A 25,376-nucleotide genomic window follows, 5' to 3' on the forward strand; every position below is an offset into this window, starting at 1 on the left:
AGTAAACTCCATACTATCTGTCACACAAGAACTCCTGACCACTTGCCCTCCAGGAATTAAGCTCCCAAATACAGGTAGGCAACTATGAATGTTCAGAGTGCTGTTCAGTTTCTAAATGTATCTTCCCTGTATGGTTGGCTGTATGCAGATCCAGCAGGCTTTACATTTTGTATTGGGTCCCTTAGCCTGGTTTTCAACCCTGCTAAGGAAATGCTTTAGTGCAAAGAAATCACCCAAAGGAAATCATGCAAATCATGCTACAGTAAGATGTCACAAACCGTTCACAATTTTCTTTTCTTTCATGTTCCCAATTTCATGACATGTCTCAATATCATTGTTCCATAGGATGAGGAGGTGGAAAGAGTAAAGCAACAGATTGCCCTACTGTGCCAACAGAAAGAGGATATTCTAACAACTATGAAGAATGCCTTGGTGGAACTTCACCAGAATCAAGAACTACCTGAAGCTGAGGACAGCGACTTAGAATCACCAGAGGAAAATGGAAGTGCTGTTGGGTTGCAGGTAAGTCCCTTCAAATGGTTTCATAGAAATATGGTCAGACATATATAGAATATAATAGAATACTTTTAGCTAGGGCTAATCATTTCCAGAGAGTCAAGGCTGCCACCAGAAATAGTTTGATTTTATCCCCAGTTGCTCAGAAGGTGTGGTAGACCTTTCTGCATGGCACATTGTCATTGTGTTGTACGTTTCCTCTTTTATATTCCATATCATTGTCTGAAAGATAGGGGTAAATGTATGATATCAACATTGTTTCTTGCTATATAAAATCAGAAAAAAAACTTAGATATAAGAATATAAGGTATTTTTATGAGAGAGTTAATTTGAATGAACAGGGTTTTAAAATTATTTTCAGTTTGTTAGAAAATGAAGGATTTATTCATTGTGATTCAAAAAGAAACAAAAGTCTTATTTTACACAGTGATATTGTCCCAAACCAGCACACGCATATTAGGAGGGACTATAGATCCCAGAATTCTCAGCCAGAATTCAACATATCTGGAATGTAACAAAGATCATTTTTTTCAGCCACTCCCCATTTGATGTTCCATGGTCATTCACAGTTAATCTCACTTTTTGTGGAACTCTGCCTACTGCAGAGGGCAACGTTAGGCTGCTATCCTGCTAACAGTGTATATGGACAGCTCTTAATCTGACCAGAGACCATTCACTGCATGTTTCTTTATTTGTAATCATTCAAATGAATAAACCAATCAGAAATATTAAAAATCATTCATGAGTTGTTTTAGACAATCCAGGTTCTCTTGCAATTATTCAAATCATTGAAAACTTGACTGACAATAAGACGATTCAAAGTATTAATATCCGCATTAACTCATAAACTCTAAAATACATAGATAGGGGTGTGTGTGTGTGTGTGTGTGTGTGTGTGTGTAGTGCTATTTTGAAACTGGGATTATCCCAGAGTGTAAATATATTGTGAAAATAGGAGTCAAAATTATTCTTCCATCATAGCATCTTCCAAGTGTGTCTTGCAAATTTCTATGCTAGAAATAGGACTACATTTAAAATTAAAAAAGGAACCAAGCCAGGATATGAGACAGGTTATATTATAGTTGTTTTATTTTTTAATTTGAATTCTGTAAAGAAAAGGTCAGAATATATACCTAGTGACAGTGCTGAAAAATCAGGAAAATTAAAGACCGCATCATTATATAAAAGCCATAGCTTAAATACTTGGGGGAGGGAGGATGACTTTCTTATAACGTATTTCTTAATAATTTAATATTAAATAATAATAATCTGAATACCTTTAAGACATTAACATAGGGATCTAGGTTTATATATTAGCCTTAAAGTAAGAATGCATTTCCATAACGTTTAAGTTTTGTCATAAATGCACAGGGACTTTTAACCATCAGTTTACATCAGTGTTACTCTGAGATAAGCAATTCGAAATATCTACATCTACAAATAAAGACCTGTACTGGTCTAATTGACTGTAATAAAGTGAAAGAAAGAAAGAAAGAAAGAGAGAGAGAGAGAGAGAGAGAGAGAGAGAGAGAGAGAAAGGAAGGAAGGAAGGAAGGAAGGAAGGAAGGAAGGAAGGAAGGAAGGAAGGAAGGAAGGAAGGAAGGAAGGAAGGAAGGAAAAGAGAAAGACACATTTCCTGGAATAATTATTTCATGTTATTTTAAAGAAACTGAAACACCATGTAAAACCATAATTTGTATAGATTTGCATAGATACATTAAAGACTATAGGACATATATGAGATTTACTCTAGTTAATTAAATAATCTAATAACTATGAAGGATTTTAACACTGGCTTTGAGAAGGAGGAAAGAGAGGGAAGAAGTTGCTCAGCCCTGGGAAAGTGGAAAGCATGAGAAAGAGACTCAGAACAGTTCTGCCTTGACTTTGTTGCCTTAAAAAGGGCACTGAAGATTTTGGATAGGCTTTCAGATGCTGTTATTATACCCTACAACAATAAATAGTATTCCTGAATCTCTGCTGTGTCTGTTGCTTGACCTTGCCTATTTCGGAGGGCTGACAATAATTTACCAAAGTTTTGGGTATTTATCAAAAATATGAATTTTGATAAATAGCATTCACATTTATCCATAAGACATAATATATTAATCAGTATATAATAACAATTCATGTTCAACTCCAATCGCTTTTCTGCCCAGAATGTCCCTTGACTGCCTAAAAAGAAAAGCCAATGGTTGTAGCACCAAATTAAATATAAAAATAAATAAAGGACATTACTGGTTAGCTTCTCAGGACTGCTTAACAGGTGAAGAAATAATTCCATCTGCAATAACCCTAGTTGAGGGATTAAGATACCACAGTATAATAAGGCATCCACTGCTAGCCATGACGATGAAAAATGATGGTGTGCGTGCAGTGACGTTGGGAAGCAAAGCCCACCCATTTGTACTTGGGTCCCAATATCAGATGCAAGTACATCAATTACGGGGTTTGTGTCATGATAGGTTCTGTCTTAGGGACACACACAAAATCCTTGGGTACGCTCAGAGTTTGACTGCTTGAATTCCCTTTTTTTCCTTCCATCAGCTGGTAGATGGGAAATGAGGTGCATTCCAAGCTATTGAGAAGTTGAGGAGATAACATTTCTTGACATCCCAACTGTATACTCACCAGATGTGGTAGGATGGTATTAGCTGAAAGTTGCCCAGACTCTGTTGAATCCATAACCTTGCCAATATTAAAATATTTTATTCTGGTTGCTTTAGTTAAACAATTTAACTTCTCTTATTTAAATTCATGAAGTTTAAAAGTACGTCATTCACACACTTAACTACATTTACATCCTACTATAGCTAGGGCTCTCTGGTCAATTCAGTTTTCTACACCAGTAAAACTTGCAGGAGTGGATTCCCGCCCTTCCATCCTGTGTTTCTGTGAAAATAAAAGTACAATAGAAGTTAAAGTAAAATGTAGAACAATTTAATATAGCTGTAAAAAACAAAAAATAGTGCAGGAATCTGAAAAATGTGTTATAACTGAAGGACTAAAAACATTGGACAATAAACAGATTTCTATAACTTTAATTAGATCATGCGCACAAAATTACCTGATTTGATTATTTCTTATTACTTCTGAGAAACATGCATCTTAAATGTCAGAGAGGACATATTAAAGGGCTGCTGCAATAACTGGGGTGTTTCTTTCTCTGTATGCTACAGCCCAAAAAGCGAGGCTCCCTGGCTCTTTTGCCTTCCTTGGTTGAAGAAGCTGAAGACGTTTCATTCCACAATGAAGTAAGTACACTGTGGAGTGTAATGGAGCTGAGTCTTATTCAAGAATTAAAAGTAGGCAGTGAAATTCTCTGGGGCAAATTCTCTACAATAATTTTGGTGGGCAAGTTAATCATGGCAGGGGCTGCTACATTATACTGATAACTTTGGAAACAAGCAGCATGGTCAGAATTGTCTTTCTTCTTAAATGCAGATTTTGATTATGGCAGTATTATGTTTGAAATTTGGGTGGCTCCCATCCTTATGTCATTAGGAAATTATTGAGGACCTGGTGGTTCTCCCAGACCTTGGGAGCCAGGTAATTGTGGAGCCCCTTTTTGTTTTACTCTTTTGTTTTATTTTGGTCTGATCTGTTTCGGTATTTTGCCCTTCCAGTTGGTTGCACTTGTTATATGTTTTTAGTTGTGAGCTGCCCAGGGTAATTTAGGAGTTGGGCAGTCTATAAATTAATCAATCAAATAAATAAATTCAACCCATATAGGACCAAACCTAAGGGTAGTTTGTGGAAAAGCTTTCAGTAGCAGCAAAAACTGCTGCATCATTTGGCAACCTTTCCGTAACATTTGTGGAAAGATGCAAAAGCATTTGCCCATTGCCCTCACTTTGGCAAATGCATTCAAATCTATTCCATTTTCAGTAGATGCAAAGGGTAACTCCCATTGGTGAGGAAGGGAGTTCTCAGGTTGCAGTGAGATCTGTGTCTCTTCTGAGGTTGCAGAAGAGTGTCTCTTCTGCTCTTGAAACAAAATAGGACTAAAAAGTCTGATACGCATCTTCAGTCTAAAATCTCCATTGCTACAGAGTGTCTTTCGTGAAGCAGACTGTGATGTAGCTTTAGAGAAATCATCTAAAACAAAAACTGTGCCAATTATTTTTGTTTTCTGAACATTAATTTTATATCCAGAATATTCTCCTTAAGTTATGAATTGTTTTCATTAACTGTTTTATGGCCTGGGGGTGCTTTATCAGAGCAAGAAGGAATGCATGGGCAGTTAGAATTATTTATGGCTCTAAATATAGACATTAGAACTTAATAGTCACTCACAATATGGACAATCCATGAACTATATTGCTGCAGTTTTTCTCATTCCTGTGTGCTTCAGAATGACATAGAATCCTGTCCCTTAGGGTCACTTGGTGGCTTTGTTTCCAACCTCTGCAGTTACATTGTTAGATGAACATCTAACATTAGGTGGCTGCATTTTTGAAGCAAGAATAATAGCAGTGGGCAACTTCACAAAAAAAGAAAATCTCTCTCTCTCACTTTCTTCACAGGAGGTGGATACTGACACCACAAAGGCAATGGGCAATGAGGACCCTCTTGACAGTCCAACCAAGGTAGGTGTTGTGGCTATTAAACAGTTAAAATTTTAGATTGCTCTTTGAAAATATAATGAGTTGTTATTTTATCTTGGAAAACCAAAATGAAAAGAAGCAGATACATTGCCCAGCTATTGATATGTAGGTTGTATTGAATTGTGTATAGAATCATAAAGAGCTTTCCCAAACTTGGAGCTTTCCAGATGTGTTGACTTATAACTATTATCCTCCTCAGCCAGCATCTTGGAAATGGGGGTTAATTAAAGTTTCTATACAATAATCCAGACTGTTTATATTCAGAACCTCTGTATATTGGTCTATTCAAGATTAATCCACAGTTTTAGTTATGAAAAAAGATAAGTGGAGGTATGAAGGTGCTGCACAATCCTGCAAAAGACAGGATTGACACATGATCCAGTGATTATCTATGAAACTGATCAATAGTAAATTCTAGACTAATTAAAACAATATATTTTCTTGAGCTATAATAATAATAATTACTGTCATTATTTGTGATTTCCTACAGTTTTAAAAACTACCCAAAAGCACATGGTGCTATGTTATTAAAAGCGTCATAAAATAGAACTATAACGTGTACCAGAGTACTATCTAAAACAAATAGTAGAGAATAAATAAGAGAATAAATTCTAAAAGCACTAAAATTGTTTTCTAGAATGCCTGGAAAAAATAGGACAGATCTTTATCTGGCACTGAAAAGAGCCCAGCCAATGATGGAGGGAGGGCAGCCCTTGGGGGTGCCACTACTGAGAAAGCCCCGTCTCTAATCAACCCCCAGATACCCTCATCTGGCAGATAATCTGAAGGAGGACCCCAGGCAGGACTTTAGGTTCTAAGGAGGTAGACTGGTTGCATTTCCACTCTTCCAGCTACAAATACTTCAGCATTGCACCAGTGAAACACAAGAGGGATCTATTAGCAGACTTGGGAGAATGCCAGAAAGCTTTTCAAAAGGGGGAGGGGTAGAATTAAGAGAGGATTAAGTATGCTTGCTTGTCATAAGATGCTAGCTGAGTCTTGAGGGCAGGGAAGATGGAGTGACTTTGCTCAAATCTCTGCAACTTTTTTTTTACAGGCCCCATTTGATGGCTTTTCCTTTTGTAAAGAAAGAAAATCCCCCCTTTTTCTGTTAGGTTTTTATTTTATTTTTTTAAATTTTAGAGTAAATGCAGTTTAACCTTCAAAAGCAATATGTAAATATTTACTCTGGGGCCTGTGCTCCAGCTCTGAAATGCAGCGCCTGGAATCTTAACTAACGAGCACTAGAAAAACACCTCTCCGTATGTCCTGCGGGATAGCATTTAATAATCAGCTATGAATCAGCCAACTTCCTGTTTCGTCAGCTCTACCTGTGGAAATGCAAATGAGTTGCTAAGAAGCCTGTTGTGCTGGATCACGTGCTGTTACTGGCAGTTGAGATTACTTTTTCTTTCTTTCTGTCTTCCTTTCCTTTCTTAATATGTATACCTCTATATAAAATCCCATTTGGCAGAGTGCTTGAATTCATGCTGCTTTCCGAGCACACGCTGACTGCTTTAGGTCTTATATATCCTGGAGGATTCGGCTCTTCTTTCTTTCAGGGCAAATCCTCCACCCAAGTCACCAACCCTCCCGAGTGCTTATGGAGATCACTGAGCGACACGAAGGCAACCGAGGACCCGGTTAGGCCGGACTCTGAGCCTGCACAGGTCCTCCATGTGTGCCAGGCTCAGATTGCCGAACTGGAGCTGTGGCTCAATCAAGTTAAAGAGTCTCTAGGATCAGAAGCCCAGATCGGCCAAATGCAGCAGTCCGTGGAGCAGCATCTGGCCGCGTGCCAGGTAAGAGGAACTGGCTGCACTTCACCGCTGCCTTTGTAAACCGTCAGCTTTCTTTTAGGCGTCTCTACTTAGTACCTAAGGCCTCCGCTGCTCTCACTCTGTGTTCTGTTTGAAAGGCTCCTGTAGTAAGCCACAGTTAGATGGATTAATTTTAAGGGGCGTAGCTAGATGAATTTCCCAGTGCTCTTGGCTCAACCAATCTCTGCTGACTTGGGCAGACATTACGTGACAAATCAATCTCTATGTTATCTCAGTCTCATCCTTAAAGAAGAATGGGTGGAATACAACTCAGGTCTGCTGGCCAGCGAGTGTTTCCAGTTCCCAGCTATTTAGCAGTAACAGTATGATATTTCCCATCTAAAATGAGCTATGAGATAAATAGGTTTTGGAGTAACCAGGGCTGTGAACTCAGTTCATTGCTAATTATGAAAACTAATTCCTACACAAATACTCTGAGACAGTGTGATATACATAGTTAAGCGCATTTTGACTGCTGCTTCTACATTTCTCAGGCCCCCAGGTGCTAAAAGTCCGATGCCTTGCAGATACAATAAAAATACTTTGTGCTAATTACAAGTACACCCCTCCAAGATGCTGACCTTGTTGCCCCCCATGCCACTCCTCCATGCAGTGTCTACTTATAAGGGTATGAAATCAACAATTCAACAACCTAGAATTTTGGTTAAGACTTTTTAAAACCCTGTCAAGATTCTAGTCAGCATTACCATAAAGATGGGTTTTAAACTAGACAGACAGTGCCAAATGAAATATCACCAACTTCAAGTTTCTGGTCCTTATTGTGATGAAGGTGGATAAACTACTTGGACAGTGCCAAATGAAGTATCACAAACTTAATTAAGTTAGTAGTCCTTATTGTGATGAAGGTGGATAAACTACATGGACAATGCCAAATGAAAAATCCCAGACCAATTCCAGAACAGGACTACACTACTTGATAGTGTAGATAGGACTGTGTTCCAGTCACAAAGCTAGACGAAATTTTCAGGCATAGACACCTTGATAGATACATGAAGCCTGTCACATTTCAAAGAAGTAGGTACAAGCGTGTTTGTACTTAGCTCCTTTTGATCATGATTTTTTAAAGCAAAAAGGGAAGGTATAACTTCATTGACAGATGAAGATGTCAGGCATTGTTACCCCTTTTGTGGGGTGAATGCATGCCAGTTTTCCCAGAAAAGCTAGATATTGCAGGGGAGGCGGTAAAAGGACAGTTTTAGAAGAGGATTCAAAGTATTGCTGATCTTTCTACTGTTTGTGGGCAATTTTCTGCAAACAGAATGTTGCAAAACAAATTACTTACAGTAGAGTTTTTGTACTAAGCATCACCAGAGTTGCTTTTGAAGTAGGAGCGAAGGGAACTAGAACAAGCATCCTGTATCATTCATGCACCATATTTGGGGGAGTAGTGATAAAGAATTTGGATTCTAATTTTTTGTTTTCGTTGGGACCCCGAAACAATATACCCAGGTCTCTTTATCTCATTTTTGATTGGATAACCAAAGTCTCTAGTACAGTGTTTGGCAACTTTAAGATGTCTGGACTTCAACTCTTTGAGAAATATTGCTGTAGTATCTCTTGTGATGAGTAAAGTGCAGTATCACAAAACCCACTAAAAAGGAACACTACTTGCTACAACTTACCTGCTAAAAATACCCAGTGAAAAGAATGACTTGATAAAAAAACTACTAATTATTAGCTCGTGCACAGTTCACCTCTGCCTTTGAAGCCTGCTTTTTAAAAAGGGATATCCCAAATTATTTCAGCAACACAGTTAGGATTCAGAGAAGCACTCATGTCCCTGAGTCCCTTGCCTTCATGGCTGGGCATTGGGCTGAGCATATCAGAGGACAAGAGTCATTTCCCCTATTCCTTGGTGATTTGGGAAACATGAACAGTGGATCACAAATGTTGCTGCTGCCCTTATTTTTCTCACATTATGCTTTCAACAGCTCCCCTTAAAACTTGGCTTCCAGGCCTCTTGCTGTCCCATTAGTCCATCTGAACATTTTCCAAGGTGCCCTTAACACAGGTGTTCTGCTTCTGTTAGCTGACCCAGTCTGGTCACTCAGTGTGGTGCCTTTTTTCTCTTTCACATGTGTCCCTATGGCCAGTCTTTCACACGGCAAGCTTCTGAAAAGAAGATTGGGGTGATGTTACTCTATAAAGGGTTGTGACTGGATCAAAACCATTAGGGAAAACAACAACATCAACCCTGAAAGTAACAGTAGAATCAATCAAAGCAGTGATGATATTTCAGATCCATTAGTGCTCTTGATCAGAATGTATTTTTAGGCTTGGATCCTGGTCATCTTCAAGACACCTCCTCTAGATAGAATCTGCCTATGCAAGCAGAGAGTGTGTGCTGAGAGTCTCCCCTGTCAAGGAGAAGGGTCAGAGGGAACATTCTCCCTTGGGGAGCCTCTTGAGTGAAACAGCTTGGTCCAGCAGCAAGATTGGCCCCTTTCTTAGTGATCTTTCAGAAACTTATTAAGACCAGGCTTTTCTAAAGAGTTTTTGGAGACTGAAGGAGCAGAGTGAAGTGTGGGAATGCTTGTACTGGATAGAAAGAGTGTGCTGTGGGTACACTGTGGGTATTATGAGATGTTTTGTACTGTTTTCATTTGTTTGATCTTTATTAGTTGTATTGTTTGGCTTTTTAAGCTGATAGAAGTCAACCAGATTGAAGCAGCATTAACAGTTGCAATGATTAACAAATAAATATGTGGAAGGAGAAACTCGGGACTGGAAGAAAATCACCTCAGGTAGACATTTACAGAATAGGTGTAGGATGGCACTTACACATATTTCATTAGGTGAGATCATCCTTCAGATCTGTGGGATCTGTGGCTCTTTTCCCTTTCTACTAGAAAACTCAGATCCACAAAATATATAGTAAAAAAAGAAAGTTCCTCTGGACATATGTTTAGCTGAGAATTTTGTGACAAGTACCTGAACTGAGCACACAGATTCCTTGGGACAGATTTCCACCTTTGATTCCTTCACTCCACCTCATCTTCAGAAGCCTGAGGGAGAAAGGGGGGGGTCGCTTCTAGATGGGTCTTCTCAGGCATTGGAGCTGTCAGCCTTTAAGCTTTAGGTCCCTTCAGTAAATAAATGTTTTGTGAATGATTAACTGCTTGACTTCCTCAGGTGATGTTATCAGAAATTGAACAGAAAGTCATGTGGTTATTGGAGGATTGCAAAGGCACGTCCACTAGCAATAGCTCGGGCCTCGAGCGAGAAACAGAGAACCTTTCCTTGAAGCTTAAAGATGTGAAGTGCAAGTTGGAAAAAGTCCAGGGCATGCTCCAGGATAAATACACAGAAGAACAGGTAAACTGAAACAGCGAGAAACTTGAAGAGTCACTGTTATTATTGTTGGTCACACAGTCAGCCAGTTATTTAGACTGGATTTGGCATTTTTTTTCCACCTATCGAGTCCTTTCCAAGGACCTGGGATAGGCAGACGTTGTTTGATGGTGTTAAGGGTATCCTGGGCAGGATGTAAGCTGCTCCAAGTAAAGCTGCCTTTTGCAATTGACTGATGGTGATTTGGTCAATGCCGATGGTCTTCAAGTGGTGCTCCAGATGTTTTGGGATTGCATCCAAGGTGCCTATTACTATTGGTACTATCTTTGCTTTCTTTTGCCGCAGTCATTTGATTTCTATTTGCAGGTCTTTGTAATTTGTAGTATTAGTATTGTTGGTTTCATAGCCAGATGTTTAGACTGGATTTGGCATTTTTTTTATTCTGCCTGACTGCCAACAACTCTTATTGCATTTGTGGAAAGCAGACTTCCCCAACTTGGTGCCCTCCACTTGTGGATTTCAGACTGCTAGAATTCTCAGCATTGGGGAATTCTGGTAATTGAAACCCACTTACCTGGAAGGCATGCGCTTTGGAGACAACTGGTGGACAGGGTGTGTATTTGTGTATCTCCTGCATGTTAATGATGACTAATTCCAGTCTTCTGAAACTTGGAGCCTTGCATCTGCTCTGGGATCACATCTCCCTGAATTTCCAACACAGTTACAGAGCCCTTGGTTGGGGAATGGCTAGCCTGTGGGAATGTATGTGTTACAGTTACATAACATCTACTTAATGTGATGTCTGTTGATCAGAAAATCATGCATTATATTTTTCTGAAAAGGGTTGCCTTTTTTAAAAAAAAATCTGTTCCTGCCCTGTAGGTTTGTTGGTGGGGGAAAACGTAACAGTTGCCTTTCTGGAACAACCTCAGGCACATCAATGACAGGCTTCAAAATAGCTTCTCAAAAGTAGCAATCCTTTCCTGTATTTTGCTTCTTTCCCTGTAGTTTGTTTCTAGCATGTGGCATCCAATGGTAAACTGTCTCTCAATATGGAGATTCCATTAATTTGTCAGGGTTAGGTAGCATCCACAGATAGGACACATTACAAACATTGCAACATAGACTGTTGTAGTTCAGCATGACTACCAGCTAGCCATGCTCTGTTCCTGGATATGCATTCCTAAAAGCTAAGGAATACAACATGCTTTCTCCATCCCTCCCAAATCTTAATTTTATTTCTACATATGTTGTATTTTCCCCCAGGCCTGCTGATATCTTCCACTTCTGTGCTGATGGTATTGTTCTGTCAGCAGAAGGATCTACAATCACATAATTATTTTGCTAATCATTAAGAAAAACCATAATAAATCCAGCATTTGAAGGCACTTTCAGACTGGCTTATATGTATGGCGCAGATGTATTCTGAATGCAAAAAAGGCCTTTTTTATAAGGAACAAAAACATTGAGTCAGAGATTAATACAAATGGAACATTAGCTCTCTGCCATTGGGCCTATCTCCCCAGTTCTTTATGATTGTTCATAAGTGCCCATAATCGGACTTAGTTCTCTGCAAGATTCTTTTCCTTGTACTTAAAGATGACATGGCCTTAGTGATAATGTATTTGGGGCAAGAATAGCAACAATTATTAAAACTGTTGTGAAAACCATTTTTGAAACACTGCATGATAGTGCTCCAGGATTGCTTCATGCAAAGACCCCTTTGTTCCTGAGGGGGGGGAAAAGAGAGAGAGAACTTGATTGCAGCAGCAATAAATGAGCAGCACGCACTGTGACAATGAAACTGAAATATTTTCACATGGCCTCCAAGTCACCTCAGAAAAGAAAAGTTGACAATGATGAATAACAAGATTATTTCACTTCTCTGTCATCACTGTAGGCTGCCAGAGAGCTCCAGATTCGATTTAAAATAGTCTCCTAAGTAGACATTTGTGTAGTAACATCAGGCTCAAGCGTAGTCCACAGTGGTGGGCATGTTTGGCAGGAAGAAGGTCCCAGATTCAATTCGTGTATTTCCAGAAAGAGAAAGCTCCTGCCTGAAACTCTTGAGAACTCCTACCAGTCACTGCCAACAGTATTGGACTGGGTGGATCAGTGCTCTGACTCAATATATGGCAGCTTCCTGTGATTCTAACATACTGCGTTCCAACCACATTTGGTGGATAAAGTGAATACAAAGATAGGAATTTAAAGGAGAGAAGCCGTGGGCAGGAAGCAGCATGAAGTCCTTCCCCCACTAGTTGCTTTTTGCCTGTTATCCTTTCCTTACTATCCATCTGTCTATCTTGGCCAGCCTTCTTTCCTTCTGAGAGGAAAGTGACAGGAGCCGGAAGCCTATAGGGAGAAGTAGCAAGTTGAGGAATGATTAAGAACCTCCTGCTTCTCTCTTTCTATCATTTTAGCAAATGAAAGTGTTTTCTGGTCCTTTCCAGTCATTCTTTCTATGTATATTTTCATCAGAGAAAGGTTCTTACATGTGTATTTTTACTGTGAGGCTTCTACTTGATTAAAAAAGTAACATAAAAAATATAAACTGCACATATGTTTTCTTCATCTTTATAATAGAATATTACTGCAAGCTTCTTCTAAAAAAAATTGTATTCTTTTTCTTTAAAGATGAGCACTGATGAAAAGACCTCTGTCAACTTCCCACAGCCTCTTCATTTTGATTCCTCTAGTTCATTTCCAAGTGTGACTTCAGACAGACCTCTGTTCAGTAGACCAAATGGTTTACAGCATCAGCAGGTAATTTTTCCTTTCTGTTCTTTTAGAAGTGGAGAGCTCATCAGCCACATCTGGTCCTCTAGCAATTGATTTCTGGCCCATGGATGGTGAAAATGTTGGGTATCTTTAGCCTTGCAAAGGACTATTTTCACTCTTTAACCCCACTGTCCCAACCCCACAAAATGCAAGTAGAGTCTGACGATATTCACTCTACGAATTCTGGGGAAATCATGATGCCGCCAAACATGCCCATTGCAGCCTTAGGCAGAACACAAAGGCAAAATGCAGCCTACGTGTTGAAAAATAGCTTTCTCTTCCCTTCCCTATTATATGAATTATTGGGGGCTAAGTTAAGCTGCGCCTGAAAATATCAGAAAATTCATGACATGGTTATTATCTCTAAGTGGCTTTTGGTACTGTCAATCACTGTGTCCCTCTAGATCCGCTCCAGGGATCTAGTCAGTGGCAACATTTTATGGTGGTTCTCCTCCTTCCTTCAGGATTGGTTCCAATCAGTTTTGGCTGGGAGGGAGAGGGTCCTCCCTAGGCCCCTCCTTTGTGGGGTGCCACAGGGCTTGATATACTCTCATCTCTTGTTCAACAACTACATGAAAGTGCTCAGGGAGGAACCCGAGGGTTGACTTAATCCTACCAAGACTGAGTGGCTGTGGGTATCTGGACCACCCAGATCTGGGGATATTCCATTTTTTACCTTGGGAGAGGTGGCATTTCCCATTCAAGAGTGGTGTGCAGTTTGGGGGTCTTCCTGGACTCACAGCTCCTACTTGAAGAGCAGGCCGCAGCTGTGGCCAGGAAGGCCTTTGCCCAGCTTCATCTGGTGCACCAGTTGCATCCTTTCCTAGATCAGGGGGCCCTTCAGACAGTCACTCATGCCCTAGTCACCTCATAGCTCCACTATTACAATGCATTCTACATGAGGCTGCCCTTGAAAACCACTTGGCAGCTTCAACTGGTCCAATATGCAGTGGCATGATGAGCAGTGATGGGCATACCAAGACATGTGACACTCCTGCTTCATGAGCTGTACTGGTTACAGGTATGATTCTGGGTGTGATTCATGGTGGTGGTTAGGGTTAAAGCCCTACATGGCAAAGGTCTGTTTTTTGAGGGACCACTTATCTTTTGTGGTTTCTGCCCAGCTGATAAGAGATTACAGGGCTGGTGCATTCCAGGTCCCTTCAACTAAACAGTGTCATCTATTGGGATCCAGCTGTACCTTCTCTGTCGTGGTGCCTGCCCTCAGATTGCCTCTGTTGCCCATGTGGTCCCACCCTGTTGGCATTTTGGAAAGATCTAGCTTTTCTCCTAGGCCTTGGGTTAGGTTGGTTTTGTCCCTTTTTGATATGTTTGGGGTGTGGGTGTTGTTAATTAAACTCACCATCCATTCTTGTTCTTTATTTCTTTTCTTATTCCTTTTCTAATTTCATTATACTGTATTTTCTGTTTTGCTTGGTTTTATTGTACACTGACTAAACTGGATAAATTGAAATTGAATAAACTGATAATGTTTTGTAAAGCTTAAGTTTAAAAAGTAATAATAATGGAAATGCTACTGTATTAGCCTTCCTAAATGCTAGCCTTTTTATTGAAAAATTGGGCATTACAAAGAGTTTCTTTCCTGAGTTCCCTTGAGGACAAAAATTGGATAATATCTTTCTAATTATCCTACTTCAGCTCTCTTCCGTAAAGAGATCACACAGCCTTCCTGTGAGTGTTCTTTTTCTCTTTAACAATTTTAAACAGTTCTTTTTCTCCAAGTTGAGTATTGGGTGATGAAAATCATATATAAACATCTCTCCTTCTTCTTCCTCTTTTTGCTCTTGGAAAAAAGCTCACCCCAAAGCCTGTTGGTTATGGACCTTAACTGCATTGAACTTATGATATCAAGACCTTAAGCCAACTTTCAGGGAGAAGGAGTTGCCCTATTGCTTTTATGATCTCACCTCTGCACCCTTCAAAAGCTGGCACAGACACTTTGTTTGTGTGTTTGTTACACTTTTTTGAGTTCTGTAATTGCTTTTAGGTGTGGGCATTTGTTGTCTCTTTTTAAGTTTGGGGCCTCAATTCATTTTTGGCTTTTAGTTTAGATCAAAGACTGATTCAGGAATTTCTTAGTCTCCAAGAACATACATACATCCTGATTTAGCACTAGGTCAGGATTGCCAGTGTACTTTCATGCTTTTCCCAGGACTAAAGTTACTCATTTTCTTTTCTTATATTATTTTGTTGTCTCATGAGTAAAATGATCCATTTATCTTGTTCTTTAAAAAGAAAGATTACCACCCTGAAAAGTGTTTGTTGAATAAAAATCCTGGCCCTATACATGGTTTGAGGTAGGCTTCTTTCTTCCACTTTCGATGTTTCACACCAAATTTAGTCCTAAATATGATGCCTACCAAGTTGGGTTCTGGGACCAAAGGCTGTGATGGTTTTATTACCATTTAGAGACTTTTTACCCTCTGAATTGCATGTGGTTCTGCAGTAATTTAATAATAATTGATCCTTAAATTAATTTATGCTGTACCTATTTTATATAACACTGTTCTTATGTTCTTGATTAGCTTGAGGCTTTTTATGCATTTTAGATTCATAATCAAAATTATCATTTCCCCAGGCTCCATCTTTCAGTATTTCTCTGCTATAATTATTAGAAATAGTATGCCTGTCCACATGTTAGAGAGTAGATATAGCTATCAAGCTGTTTCACTCTGCTGTAATGTATTTGCCTAGGTGCATATGTGTATTTAAAATAAAGTTAATTTAAAAAAAAGTTGGCACAGCCACTTTGAAAGCAAGCCAATTAGAACAGGAAGATGGACTTAAGAATAGTAAAAATGGTGTGTTGGTCAGAAGGCAGCAGTCAGATTTTAACTAGGCAATATGTTTGTGTAAAACTAGCTATCTGACAGAACAGAAGATTAGGTTGCTACACTGAGGAAGTATAGCAAAACTAGACATTTTAACTGTTTTACTGTGTGTGTGTGTGTGTTTTGTAAGCCACCGAGTCTTCTGGAGTAGGCAGCCATACCAAATTGAATACATTAAATTAAATTACACAATGGTGTGGGATTGACCTTCTAGGGTCACCTGCTTAACTTAGTTCTTCTGGGATCCAGTAAAAGAGTCCCACTTTCAGTTTATTGCTGTTCCCCCTTCTGAAAGTTGATCTCAGAAAAGCAAGAAACCAACATCTGAGTTTCCAGGCTCCCAGTTTGATTCCTATAGCAACTGGCAATTGTATGATGAAATGGTATAAAGCATTTTTGCTGGCAGACTCCTACTTCTTACATTTCAGTTTTCCTCACTTTCTGTTTTTATTTCTCCTGAAGGAACTGCTGCTAAAGCTGTCTGAGCAAAACAATCTCATTGACTTCCTAGAAGTGTACATGGAGAAAATCCAACCTCACCCTAGGCACAGCACAGTTCTGGAACCACAAACAAGGTACAGTTGGCCGCACCTAGCCTACCTTGGCTAATCTCAAAAACTAAGCATGACTGGACCTTGTTAGTACTTGAATAGGAGACCATTAGGGAACCCCAAGTCTGCAGACAAGTTTAGGATGTTAAACACACACACACACACTGGAAGAAGACAGTGGTACAGTGCCTTCCATACTGTTGCCAAGAAAATTACATAGACATGTCCATGTAATCACCAGAGGCAAACTGAGCTCAAGAGAACCGAATCTAATGCAGTGCAGAATGGGTTAAAGGAGGAGATAGTAGAAATTTCTTTTCCTTACCTTTGGTCTCTTCATCGCCTTCTTTACTACAATGTTTGGATTTCATTTCCCATCAGACCTAACCAGTATGATAAAGGACTGTGAGAATTTTACTCTAAAATATCTGGAGGACCCAAAGTTCTCTACCCTGTGTTTTAATGAACTTATATTTAATCACAATGGCCTCTGCTCAAAGCAGTATCTGCTGCTTTCTTTTTTTAACCCACTCCAGTAATACACTGAGAAGCCATGTGATATCATAATATGACATAATCTAATATTGGCATGCATTCTATATATTGCTGGGAAAACAGGGAGAAAACATGAAGTTGCAGCTTTCAGTGGCAATCATATAAGACCCATTTCTTCATTTGCATCTCTACATCCATGTTGGAAGCAGGATGCTGGAATAGTTAAGTCTTTGGTGTGATCCAGCATTTATCTTCTGCACATTCTTGTATTCACTAATTTCTCTTTTTTGTTGCCTTTGCCTCACTATACCTGTCTACTCATAATGGGGATATGATGCAAATCCAGCCATGAAACAGTCAGCTCAGGAAATGAGACTCTTGGACTGACTCCAAAGGACCAAACAGGGGATAAGTGGCAATATTTACAAGAAGAACTGCTATTCAAGAAGAATGCTCCTCACTGTCAATTTGATGAACCTCAGGTTAGTATATAACCTTTATTCCTACTCACTTGCAGATCAAAGATATAAGAAGCATCACATAAGCATCTTCAGGTGTTAAAGGCAAATGTGAGGGAGCCATGCAGGTGTGCTGGGTATCCATGCTCCCATATGGTAACAATATATGTGCCAAGCACACTCCATCCCACCAGCAGGATATTCAGTGATAGCATGAGAAAGATTATATATGTACATAAATATATGCTTCTCCACATGAAAGAAAGTCCTGATTGGCTTGATTGGCCTAGGATTCTCCATGGAATGAAATGGCCCTAGACACAAGGGCCTACAGCCCTGTTGAATGCCCAGCAGGAAGGTTGTCTGAACAGTAGATGTGCAGTCAGCACAATCCCATGTCTCCTTCACATTCTTTTATCACATAGAGAGGTGTTTTTCTGTTCCCCATCCATACCATTCATATTTATGCTACAGTGGGGCAAAAAAGTATTTAGTGAGCCACCAATTGTGCAAGTTCTCCCACTTAAAAAGATGAGAGAGGCCTGTAATTTTCATCATAGGTATACCTCAACTATGAGAGACAAAATGGGGGAAAAAATCCAGAAAACCACATTGTCTGATTTTTAAAGAATTTATTTCCAAATCATGGTGGAAAATAAGTATTTGGTCAATATCAAAAGTTCATCTCAATACTTTGTTATATATCCTTTGTTGGCAATGACAGAGGTCAAACGTTTTCTGTAAGTCTTCACAAGGTTTTCACACACTGTTGCTGGTATTTTGGCCCATTCCTCCATGCAGATCTCCTCTAGAGCAGCGATGTTTTGGGACTGTCGCTGGGCAACACGGACTTTCAACTCCCTCCAAAGGTTTTCCATGGGGTTGAGACCTGGAGACTGGCTAGGCCGCTCCAGGACCTTGAAATGCTTCTTACGAAGCCACTCCTTCGTTGCCCGGGCGGGGTGTTTGGGATCACTGTCGTGCTAAAAGATCCAGCCATGTTTCATCTTCAGTGCCCTTGCTGATGGAAGGAGGTGTTCACTCAAAATCTCACGATACATGGCCCCGTTCATTCTTTCCTTTACACGGATCAGTCGTCCTGGTCCCTTTGCAGAAAAACAGCCCCAAAGCATGATGTTTCCACCCCCATGCTTCACAGTAGGTATGGTGTTCTTTGGATGCAACTCAGCATTCTCTCTCCTCCAAACACGACAAGTTGAGACCAAAACGTTCTACTTTGGTTTCATCTGACCATATGACATTCTCCCAATCCTCTTCTGGATCATCCAAATGCTCTCTAGCAAACTTCACATGGGCCCGGAGATGTACTGGCTTAAGCAGGGGGACACATCTGGCACTGCAGGATTTGAGTCCCTGACAGCGTAGTGTGTTACTGATGGTAGCCTTTGTTACTTTGGTCCCAGCTCTCTGCAGGTCATTCACTAGGTCCCCCCATGTGGTTCTGGGATTTTTGCTCACCGTTCTTGTGATCATTTTGACCCCACGGGGTGAGATCTTGCGTGGAGCCCCAGATCGAGGGAGATTATCAGTGGTCTTGTATGTCTTCCATTTTCTAATTATTGCTCCCACAGTTGATTTCTTCACACCAAGCTGCTTGCCTATTGCAGATTCAGTCTTCCCAGCCTGGTGCAGGTCTACAATTTTGTTTCTGGTGTCCTTCAATAGCTCTTTGGTCTTGGCCATAGTGGAGTTTGGAGTGTGACTGTCTGAGGTTGTGGACAGGTGTCTTTTATACTGATAACAAGGTCAAACAGGTGCCATTACTACAGGTAACGAGTGGAGGACAGAGGAGCCTCTTAAAGAAGTAGTTACAGGTCTGTGAAAGCCAGACATCTTGCTTGTTTGTAGGTGACCAAATACTTATTTTCCACCATGATTTGTAAATAAATTCTTTAAAAATCAGACAATGTGATTTTCTGGATTTTTTTCCCCCATTTTGTCTCTCATAGTTGAGGTATACCTATGATGAAAATTACAGGCCTCTCTCACCTTTTTAAGTGGGAGAACTTGCACAATTGGTGGCTGACTAAATACTTTTTTGCCTCACTGTATATAAATATTAAGCCTGCAAATCTACTTCAAATAGATGGCCCTGGTTATTGCCAATATAGCTGTAATGGTATGCCATGGTAAAAACATGCCATGGAAAAGAAAGAAAAAAAAATATGTGAAAAAGAATGGGAAAGGTCATGCATGCCCCTAAACATTTGGAACTATTTTATCTGGACTGAGCTCTAGTCACCTATGGCAAAAAGCTTTCCAGGTTTTTATAGTGCTTTAGAAACCTACATTAACACAAAGGCTTCACTGGAGCAGAAAATATGAAATTGCATACTAGTCTTCTCCTATTTAGTGGGTTTTCAGTTCCCGTAATCCCCAGTCATCTTGGGAGAGCCATACTGTCTAGAGAATATGGAATGGAACACTTTCATATCTCTAATATACTATATGTTTCTAATATTTATGTAGCTGTCCTATGAAAGAGGCCAGTGATCCTATCCTTGTACTACAGACTATATGAAGAAGGGAGAATGAAGGGCTTGCAGTCCTAAAGTCACTCGGAGGGCCTGTTTGCATGACATTCTTAAACTGGGTCATGGCTTATGGTCAGCCTGTTAGGTAATCAGGGAAACTGGATCAGTTGACCGAATCTATTAATTATAATGCACATCTAACTCCAAGGCGTCAGTGGCTTGAGGAGATAGAACTAGTTCATATGCTTTCACTCTCTTCTTCAAGTAATCTCATTTCTTGAGTAGGAAAGACACGAGCAGAACTGTGTTTCCAACCAGATGTACTCGTGTCCCATTTCCCTGTACCATAGCATACTTTTTGTGAATGCAGCAGATACCAGAGTTACCATTGTCATCAGATTCCAAGCCAGCTGCTTGACTGTACCTGCTATATCCAGAATATGATAATGATCTTTTAGCTTTAAATGATGCTTGTTGGTCATGTATTTTTTAATTTTTATTTTTTGAAATAACATTATATATCACCATGAGTTTAATCTGGAGCACTTGTCTAACCACGTTTTGCTTTTCCAAATGTTAGATCTCTACTAAAATAAATATTCTGCCCCTGGGTGCCACATCAAGTGTGAGAACTCCAACCGTTGAAGAGCTGAAAACGTACACAGCACAACTTGACAACCTAAGCCAGGAAGCATCTACTCAGATACAGGTACTAAAGACATTTCTCCGAGTTACGTAAGTGGCCACCATAGCAGATGAACAGGATCCAGCTTGCGCATCCCAAAATAGCTATTCTCAATCCAGTTAACTACCCATAAAATGACTGCATCATAAAGGCATTCTGGAATAAGTGCTCAATATTTTGTAGACTCACAACTTAGTTCTTGAACATGGTTGTCTTCTGTATATGTTTGCATTGTAAATATTAAGCAGTGGACTTCAGGCCAGAATTTTGGAAAGTGCAGTTTCTCGTGTGAGGGTGAGAAATGTTGGGCCTAATGATATGATTGCTTTTATGTAACTATGAAAATAATGCAAAGTGCTGTCTTCCTCTACATCAAGTCACCCTAGAGATCACTTTCAAGTTCCCTGTAGTGCCCAATGTAGATGCCCTTTTCTATCATCTTCCCATTTTTGTTTACCAGTTACTGTAGGCGGCACTGAGGTGGATGGACAAATGATCTGACGTGGTATAAGCTTCTTCCTGTTTTCTTAATAAATAAAAATAATAATGAGCCACAGATATATCTACTGCAATGCCAGCATGAATATATTTACACTGGCTCATATGCTGCTTCCTCATAAGTACCAAGGTCTTTAGAGGGAATTGAAAACATGTCTCTCCCCATTTTGTAGGAAAATGAAACAGGAGAAAATGCATTAAGCCTGGATCAGAAACTCTTTGAGTTGCTTCTGGCGATCAGCCGCTGCCTGAACAACATGGAGCAGATGTTAGGCACCTGTGTGCTCTCCAGTGATGAAGCTCCTGTACAGCAAGTACTTTATGAGGTCAGTACAAATGGGAGCATTTATGAAGTCTAAAGCAGCGTATACTTTATATCTTTGCATCATTTCAAAAAACATTCATCACATGGCATTAGATGCAGAGGTTTCCTGAGAATGCTGCCTTTCATTTAAAAAGAAGAAAGACATGCAAATTTCTGGCCACTAAAATTGTACAGATATGACTGAAAAACTGGGGAATGTCTGAGAAAATCTCAGAAGTTTAGAAGGGTTGCTGGTCTGGATCCTGGACAATTGGGATCAGTTTTCATTTGATCTGATTTATACTTACTGAACTAACAGGACTGGATTGAAATGCGGTTATTCTTCTAATTATGCACGTCTTTGAATTTGTTGATACGATTCCCAGCTCATGAAGCAGCAGGTAAGAAGCAGCAATTTTTGCTGGTTTCCTCCATAGCCACCTGCTCAGAGCCGCTCCCAAGTATTGGAGCGAATTGGAGTGAGTGTCAGGAAGTGTACATTTCCTTCCAAGCAAAAGTGGAGTACTTTGGGGGGACAGGCACCTACACCTTGGGGGGTCTTTGTTGCTTTCATGGGCCACAGGGGATGTACAGGTGACACAACTATCTTATTGGAGGATGCAGAGCTGAAATTCTTATCTTTTGGGTGATGGGGATAAGATTTTCTATTTTATAATAGATTAAGCCTAGCAGAGGCTTAATGCGCATGTTTTAGGACTTTTATGATGTTGAAAATCTGTCAGTTGATCTGGATTATCTGCTCCTGCTACACGGCCTTCAAAACTATTATTGTATCTGACCTATAGGCTTAGACAGTTCCAGTTCCACTTGCACATTCCTCCTTGTTTTCAAAGAGCAAAAAAAAAAAAGAGAGAGAGAGAGAATTCAGGACACTGTACTCAGATAAACATCAAAAAAATGTATTGGCTAGTTGTTTTTCTATTCCAGAAAATGCTCAAGCAGCTAATAAAATTTACAAACAAAAAATGAGTATAGAAAGTTAAAAAACATAAATTAATCCTTAAATTCATATTAAATACTTTAACGTCTTGAAATCCTGGTGAAAGAGATGCACCATTCTAAATGGTAAGGGAGCAGGGGTTAAACACAATTTCTGAAGGAATGTGTTCCACTAACCTTGGAGCAATGTCGGAGAAGGTCATCTCCTGTGTGTCAGAAAAATGAGCCTCTGACTGCTGAGGTATCTACAAAAGGGCTCCTTGCATATCTTAACAGCCATACAGGTTTATAACAGCAAAGTTGCTCTTTTAGATATTAAGGCCCTCAGTTATTGAGGACTTTAAAGTAAATACCACCACCCTAAATTGTACCTGGTAAGCAGCTGGCAACCAGTGCAGATCTTTCAATACAGGCATCATTATATCCACTTGTGCCACCTGGTCAGGCAGGGAGGGTATGCTGTGGACCCCGTCGATAAAAGAATGTCGACTGGCAGGGTCCAGAAAGAGAGCCTTCTCTGCCATGGCCCCTGCCCTATGGAATAGTCTCCCCCCAGAGGTGAGGCAGGCTCCAACTCTCTTGTCCTTCCAGAAGGCAGTCAAGACCTGGCTCTGCCAACTGGCATGGGGCGAAAAAAGGGGCAACCAACCCTGGGGGTGGCTAGCACCTTGAAGACATTCCCATATGTTAGCATCTTACTGACCATCAACATCTTGGAAGATATTTGTGTATGTGTTTGGTTTTTATTCTATTTTTATTGTATTTTATATTGTTTTTATTGTATTTTAATATTTATTGCTGTTTTATTGTGAACCGCCCAGAGTCACTTTTTGTGAGATGGGCGGTATCTAAATTTTAAATATAAATAAATAAAATAAAAATCATATAATCTCTGTAGTCTAATTGCAACTTCAAGAACACGTCAGGGATGTCCAAGGAGAACACCATGAAGTCCTTTCTAAAGAGGGTGAGAGATATATGAAAACTCTCATGCTGATATTGAAACTTCTCTCTTGAAAGAAAGTCTCATGCTGATATTGAAACTTCTCTCTTGAAAGAAGCAAATGGATATTGGTGGATTCTACAAAACCGTATTTACTTGCCTGTCTCACCTACTCTCTTTTTCAGACTCTCTCTGCAGAACTACAGAAACTTCACACAGATATTGGTGATAAAAAGGATGATCTGCTGAAATCTATCACCTCTGCTGGTGGAAATTCTGAGAGATTCTCCCAGTGTTTTAGCAACTTGCAGGCATGGCTCCAGTTGACACAAACAGCTGCTGCTTCTAGAAGCGAGTCTATGAAAACTGAGATGGACCATTACATCAATTATCAGGTATCACAGGGTTAAGACTTCATTTCATCCTTTAAAGCAGCTGCTCCCCAAAGAGGCACACTTCATCCTTTTCCAATTGTCATATTAATGATCTCATATCAATTCACATGTGATCAAATTTACAGAAAACTCTAACTCTTGTGTCTTTCTAACTGTTCCTACAGTTTTGCAGCCTAGATATAGTAGCCCTGCTTTACATCAGCATAATCTTTGTATTGTATTCTTGCATGGACATCCCACAAGGGCACAATTTCCTACATATGCATGCTCACATAAAGCTCCTACCCACTCAGAAGCTTGTCTGAGTTAAGACCCATGCTTGCTAACTTAGTGCAAATTATATCACCTTTACAGATAATTTAATCCTTGATCTCCATAATAGGAACCAAATTATGATTACAAAACTGGACTATACTGAGAGCGTAATTCTAATACACTCCATTTATAAAAAGACTCTTTTTCTCCCTCTCTCTAAATGTATATACGTAAAGAATGATACTGATTAAACAAGCCATTTGAATTGCAGTTCATTATCCCTTAATTTTGCATAATGTATCTCTGGGTTTATATTGGATTTTTTGTTTCTCATCACAGAATGAAATCAGGCACTTGTATGATGCATTGATTGAGAAAAAATCCTCACTGCAACAGTTTTTCAGTGGAATGAGTGGGCACAATATTTCTAAGCAATTCCAGGTAATTAAAATGAGACGTGATAATAAGGTACAATTAGTTACCCAGCACTGTATAGTTGTAACCAAATTCTCTTATTTTGCTTTTGATTTCCCAAAATCAAATATTGTTTCTCACTGTGAATTATTTGTACATTTATTTATTACTAGATGTATGTCATACTGCTGTCAATAATCTTTACTGGTGCTAATTAATGTTATTTACACTAGTTTATAGCACATTTCTACTTTGCTTATGGGCTTCCTGAGAACATCTAATTGGTTATTAGATATTCTGTTAAGTATGTCAAATTAAGTTGATCCTTGGCCTTTTAAATTTTAAATTTTGATTTAGGTTGCTATGTCTTTGAAAAACATTTATTGAGCAATCTTAAAATGTGTGTGAGTATCAGAACCCTCAGCCCAAAAAAGTTAGTTAGTTAGTTATTTAAAATATTTATATTCTCCTACTAGGGTATAGGCAAGTTGTGTTCTGCATTACAGAATGAAAAGGAATCTAATGTCAATTTTTTTCCTATACTGTAAAATCTAGTTTTATCCCAGATTTTCATTAGAATGATAAAGAGGCCTCATGTACAATATACCCTAGAACAAAAATATAAAATAAAAAAATCACAGCAGTTGCCTTTTTAAGCTACGAATGACAGCTTCTAATAATGAACTCAGATGACTAGTGCCAATAAGATTGTAGCCAGACAGAACTACTGAGAAATTATCATTATTATAAAATTATTATCAGCATTCTTGGAGGTATTTCAGAGTCTGCAGAAGTGCAGAAAATTAGGGGAAAACTCTAAGTGGCCATTAATCCCTCCCAACAGTTCATAGATAACTGAGTACATTCATTGGTCACAAAATGCTGTGATTGTTTGAAAGAAAAAGAAAAATTTCTGAAAAGGAAGAATGGACGTGACTATCTTAGAAGAGGGCACAATTAGCTAGAATGCCAAACAAATGCATTCCATACTGCAACAATTATTTGCAGATCTCATTTGTTAATTATTATTCTAAT

The 25,376-nt window shown here is 39.4% G+C and overlaps 1 protein-coding gene across 6 annotated transcripts in view; it reads left to right on the forward strand.

The window, feature by feature from the left end:
* Nucleotides 1–25,376, forward strand: part of SYNE2 (spectrin repeat containing nuclear envelope protein 2) — a 231,703-nt gene that overhangs the window by 126,464 nt on the left and 79,863 nt on the right. For all 6 annotated transcript variants that reach the window (XM_088149745.1, XM_088149748.1, XM_088149747.1 and 3 more), the window contains 12 exons: nucleotides 346–522; nucleotides 3,696–3,770; nucleotides 5,043–5,105; nucleotides 6,686–6,925; nucleotides 10,097–10,279; nucleotides 12,893–13,021; nucleotides 16,351–16,463; nucleotides 17,281–17,416; nucleotides 20,468–20,596; nucleotides 21,244–21,396; nucleotides 23,463–23,672; nucleotides 24,267–24,368. In XM_088149745.1, the coding sequence (XP_088005871.1) occupies nucleotides 346–522; nucleotides 3,696–3,770; nucleotides 5,043–5,105; nucleotides 6,686–6,925; nucleotides 10,097–10,279; nucleotides 12,893–13,021; nucleotides 16,351–16,463; nucleotides 17,281–17,416; nucleotides 20,468–20,596; nucleotides 21,244–21,396; nucleotides 23,463–23,672; nucleotides 24,267–24,368 (1,710 nt within the window). The remainder of the gene's footprint in view (nucleotides 1–345; nucleotides 523–3,695; nucleotides 3,771–5,042; nucleotides 5,106–6,685; nucleotides 6,926–10,096; nucleotides 10,280–12,892; nucleotides 13,022–16,350; nucleotides 16,464–17,280; nucleotides 17,417–20,467; nucleotides 20,597–21,243; nucleotides 21,397–23,462; nucleotides 23,673–24,266; nucleotides 24,369–25,376) is intronic.

This window comes from Python bivittatus, unplaced genomic scaffold (assembly GCF_059951505.1).
Source record: "Python bivittatus isolate LINGU-HERP-01145 unplaced genomic scaffold, Pbiv_v1 ctg000580_np1212, whole genome shotgun sequence".
NCBI lineage: Eukaryota > Metazoa > Chordata > Lepidosauria > Squamata > Pythonidae > Python > Python bivittatus.